This window comes from Carassius carassius, chromosome 39 (genome assembly GCF_963082965.1).
Source record: "Carassius carassius chromosome 39, fCarCar2.1, whole genome shotgun sequence".
NCBI classification, from domain to species: Eukaryota; Metazoa; Chordata; class Actinopteri; order Cypriniformes; family Cyprinidae; genus Carassius; species Carassius carassius.
Genome location: NC_081793.1, coordinates 17270990 through 17275077, shown reverse-complemented (window position 1 = coordinate 17275077; position 4088 = coordinate 17270990). Strand labels below are relative to the sequence as shown.

The 4088-nt window shown below is 36.8% G+C and overlaps 1 protein-coding gene across 1 annotated transcript; it reads left to right on the top strand.

Moving 5' to 3' along the window:
- The first annotated feature begins 309 nt into the window (after positions 1-309).
- Positions 310-2857, top strand: six2b (SIX homeobox 2b). Its single transcript, XM_059530253.1, has 2 exons — positions 310-1292; positions 2123-2857. The coding sequence occupies exons 1-2, from the start codon at positions 733-735 to the stop codon at positions 2433-2435; spliced, it is 873 nt and encodes a 290-aa protein (XP_059386236.1). The 5' UTR covers positions 310-732; the 3' UTR covers positions 2436-2857.
- The last annotated feature ends 1231 nt before the right edge of the window (positions 2858-4088 follow it).

Below are 4088 nucleotides of genomic sequence, written 5' to 3'. Positions count from 1 at the left end.
ATTTTGTATTTTAGAAAATGAAGTAAAAGCAGTATTCACGTGTCGCCTATGCATTTCCATGCAAACAAGTGAAGTTTAATGAAACTACAGTATTCAAAAGGACATTTAAGGCAGTAGTATGCCCCACAAAACTTTTTGTTAATGATAACAAAACATTTCACTGTGTAGCTATTGGTTTCCCCCTTTATCCTGAGATTATAATGCAGGAGTGTCTGTTTTTGGAGTGTGTTGCGCGCACTCCTTCCCCCGAGGTGCATGACATCCAAATGCCACTCTATCTCCAAGAGGCAGGGTCAGTTTCTGCTATACAGCTTCTCTCCACACTTGCCCGTATGACTCCCCATGAGGATGCGCTAGCCGTCCTTACGCACTAGGCACTCTGTAAGAGATATGATAACCAGAGGGCGGGCTGATAGCTAAGGACAGTCGAGGAAAGAATCTATTGCGCACGGCGAGAGCGCGTAAGATTGAAATGATTAGCGCGTTATGACATTACAACCAAGGGACTGAGCAATGCAAGACATTGACTCAAACTGTTAGTTTTGCTTTTGTTTTTTTGTTTTTTGCTTTGAACTGATTTTGAACCTTTTTTTTTCATGGAAAATGTACATAGATAACTGAAAATCTTCAGTTGGGGGAGCTTCGATGCTTGAGTTTCCAAAGTGGATATAGCCTTAAAAACCAACGTAAAAACCAACAAGACACCAGGTAGGTGTCCCATTGCCCTCAACCATGTCTATGCCACCAACTTTTGGATTTACCCAAGAACAGGTTGCCTGCGTCTGCGAGGTCCTTCAGCAAGGTGGGAGTATCGAACGTCTCGGGCGCTTTTTGTGGTCCTTACCTGCTTGTGAGCACCTCCACAAAAACGAGAGCGTATTGAAAGCGAAAGCCGTGGTAGCTTTTCACCGGGGCAACTTCAGGGAGCTCTACAAAGTATTAGAGAGCCACCAGTTTTCTCCGCACAACCACCCCAAACTGCAGCAGCTCTGGCTGAAAGCTCACTATATCGAAGCAGAGAAATTGCGCGGTCGTCCTCTGGGCGCTGTGGGAAAATACCGCGTGCGCAGAAAGTTCCCGCTGCCTCGCTCCATCTGGGATGGAGAGGAAACCAGCTACTGTTTTAAGGAGAAGAGCCGGTGTGTGCTTAAAGAGTGGTACACTCACAACCCGTACCCTTCCCCGAGAGAGAAAAGAGAACTGGCCGAGGCCACGGGCCTCACCACGACGCAGGTCAGCAACTGGTTCAAGAACAGGAGGCAGAGGGACCGTGCAGCAGAAGTAAAGGAAAGGTAGGAAGAACACCAATACTCTCAAGACTTTAAACAAGTTATCTTTCTGTGGAGGAATGCTCACCAAAATGACCGAAGCCATCTAAAATAATAAAGATAATAAAATACAAAATTAATTAATTAAGGAAAAAAATACATAAATATATAAAAAATAGTTGCATTCACTGTTGTAGACTACTTGTGGGTAAAATAAAGACATGAATAAAGACATAAAATAAACAAAATAATTATTGTAGAAAAATCTGAATGTCAAAGATTTTAAAACAATTGGGCTTTAAAAAAAGCATTTCTGCAAATAATACATTTTATAAATGTGTTTAATTTGACGACATCAGTATCACGGCAATTGATGCAGGAGTTTTTTTTTATTTATTTAACTAATGAGTGACACTAAAGTCATTCTTTGACCACAAAAAAATAACCAAAAATAAATAAATACAAGTAAAACTAAACACAAATGTATTAATATTATTCACAGTATTAAAATATTGATGCATATCAATAAAAATCTTGAGTATTTGTGTAAATATTTTCTCAACTCACTTAAAATGATCGGAGCTGAAGAAGGGTTTTACCTAAGATATGATTAATGTATATGATTGCTCTAAATGTAAAGTTCATGAACATAAAAATGATTTATATAAACATAGCTTTTGCTTTAAACTTTTAAAAGGCCTATAATGTTCTCCTAATGAAGAAAAATAAAAGTATCAGTTTTTATTTGCCACATTTAGTCATGCGCAGTCCAGGTGTTTGTATATGTCCATCACTAAGCGGTGGTTGTTGTTTTTTCTGGCCCTCTAATGAATGTGAATGATCTGCTCCAACAGGGAAAACGATGGTGCAAATCCAAACGGCCACAACCCACTGACCTCTCACGTGAATGAAAACCAATCTCTCTGTGAAAGTTCAGAAGATGACAAATCTCCTGCAGTGACCCCGGATCACACCTCCATGAGCCCAGCCATCCTCATGCCCTCCAGCTCAGGTCTGCCACCCCTGCACAGCTTCGCCCCTCCGCCCGGCCCCAGCGCCTCCATCATCCCCGTCAGTGCTTCAGACACTCAGAGCCACCACCACTTCTCCATGCATGACGGCCTTCTCAACCATATGACGGCCAGCCTGGTGGAACTTGGATCATAAGAAATACAACACATCATCTTTGACTTTCCCCCAGTTATTAGCTTCGTTATCATATAAGCCTACAAACATTTTATTAGCATAGTCAAGCTTGGACACTAGACAAAAAAAATGCAAAACCTCCCAGATGACGGGCCTACATGAAAACTGGTTCCATAAAAATACTGCAACAATACAATGTAATCAAGGGATAGTTTTTGATATGTCTAGCTATAAAATGAAAAAATAAAATATATATTTAATCAAGTCAAAATGTGTGGTCTCCTTGAACAATATGTTATGGTCTAATTTACAGGACACTCAATTTAAATAGCTACATCGAAAACGGATTTCGGACAGAATCTCTTCTGCTGAATCATTATTAAACGTTATTATGAGTAGACCTATATTAGAAACATTATGGCAGCGTGTAAAAAAAATAAAATTATATTTACCAGACCTACCAGACATTATCTGGATTTTCTTTTATAACGCTTTGTCATGTTTGGATATATAAACTTTTTATTTTCTTTCTTCTTTATATTATAAGGTATGAATGTCCATGTTCAGTTTAATATCTGTAAATGTATTATCAGTTAATAAATTAATTATTATTTATTTAGGCTACTATCTTTATTCAGTTTCTTTTATCTGGTAAAGTGCAGTATGCCAAAAACATTGCACTTTTCATCTTTATTATAACAATATATTGATACAAATATATATTCAAAATTGTTACAATAATTTGTCATTCTTCATAATTTTATTAGGTCTTCGTACATTTTTCATCTGTAAATTACAATCTGCCTGGTAGAAAAATCTAACATTGCAAGTTGCAATTTTAGCACAAGTATGCTATGAAACTAATAGAAACATAGACAGAATTAAATTTTTTATAGATGACATTTTGCAACTTTCGTTTTTAATTTGTATTTTGTTACTTTTTTAAAACCGAATTTATGAACATATACTGCCCCCTATTGGTGACGGTGTGTAACTATAACAGTGGTCTAAAACTACTGGGTTCACCCTATAAAGCTACAAATCACTACTGAGATCCTTTAAACGTTTTCCTGTAGTATTATTATACGAATGAATACAATTCCCTCAAGTCATCACGTAAATTCTTCGCCTACAAAAATATTTCCAAAAGTTAAAATACATGAAAAAGTCTGCACACTCCATGATTTTACTAAAATAAATGAGTATGACTTTGGTAAGGCATGGTTTCAAAAAAATCTAAATAATGAAAGTGGTGAAAGAATATGCATTCATTGGATGCATGAGATGTGGATTAGTGCTGTTCTAAGCACTGTGTAATTATGGCATTAAAAGGCAACATGTGGCTGACATGCTACTGGTGGAGATCTAAATCTGAAAAGGAAGAAAATGATTTAGATTCAAATGTATTTATTTACACATATCATTCACATATGTTTTCTTGTGAAAGCAAGAATTCTCTGGAAAAGACTACTATTGTCATCTATGAAGTAGGTCTAGGCTTAAAGCTATGGAGGCAGAAATGAAAAGCAGACAAATCAGCGAGAATAAAATTGAATAACTTTAAATAAAACAGTTTCTCTAATCAAACATTTTAAAACCAAATGAGAATAAAATATGAGATCATTTTCTTACAAGGCCCACATCTTGCATTTCTTTTTTGTTTCAAAGCTGTTT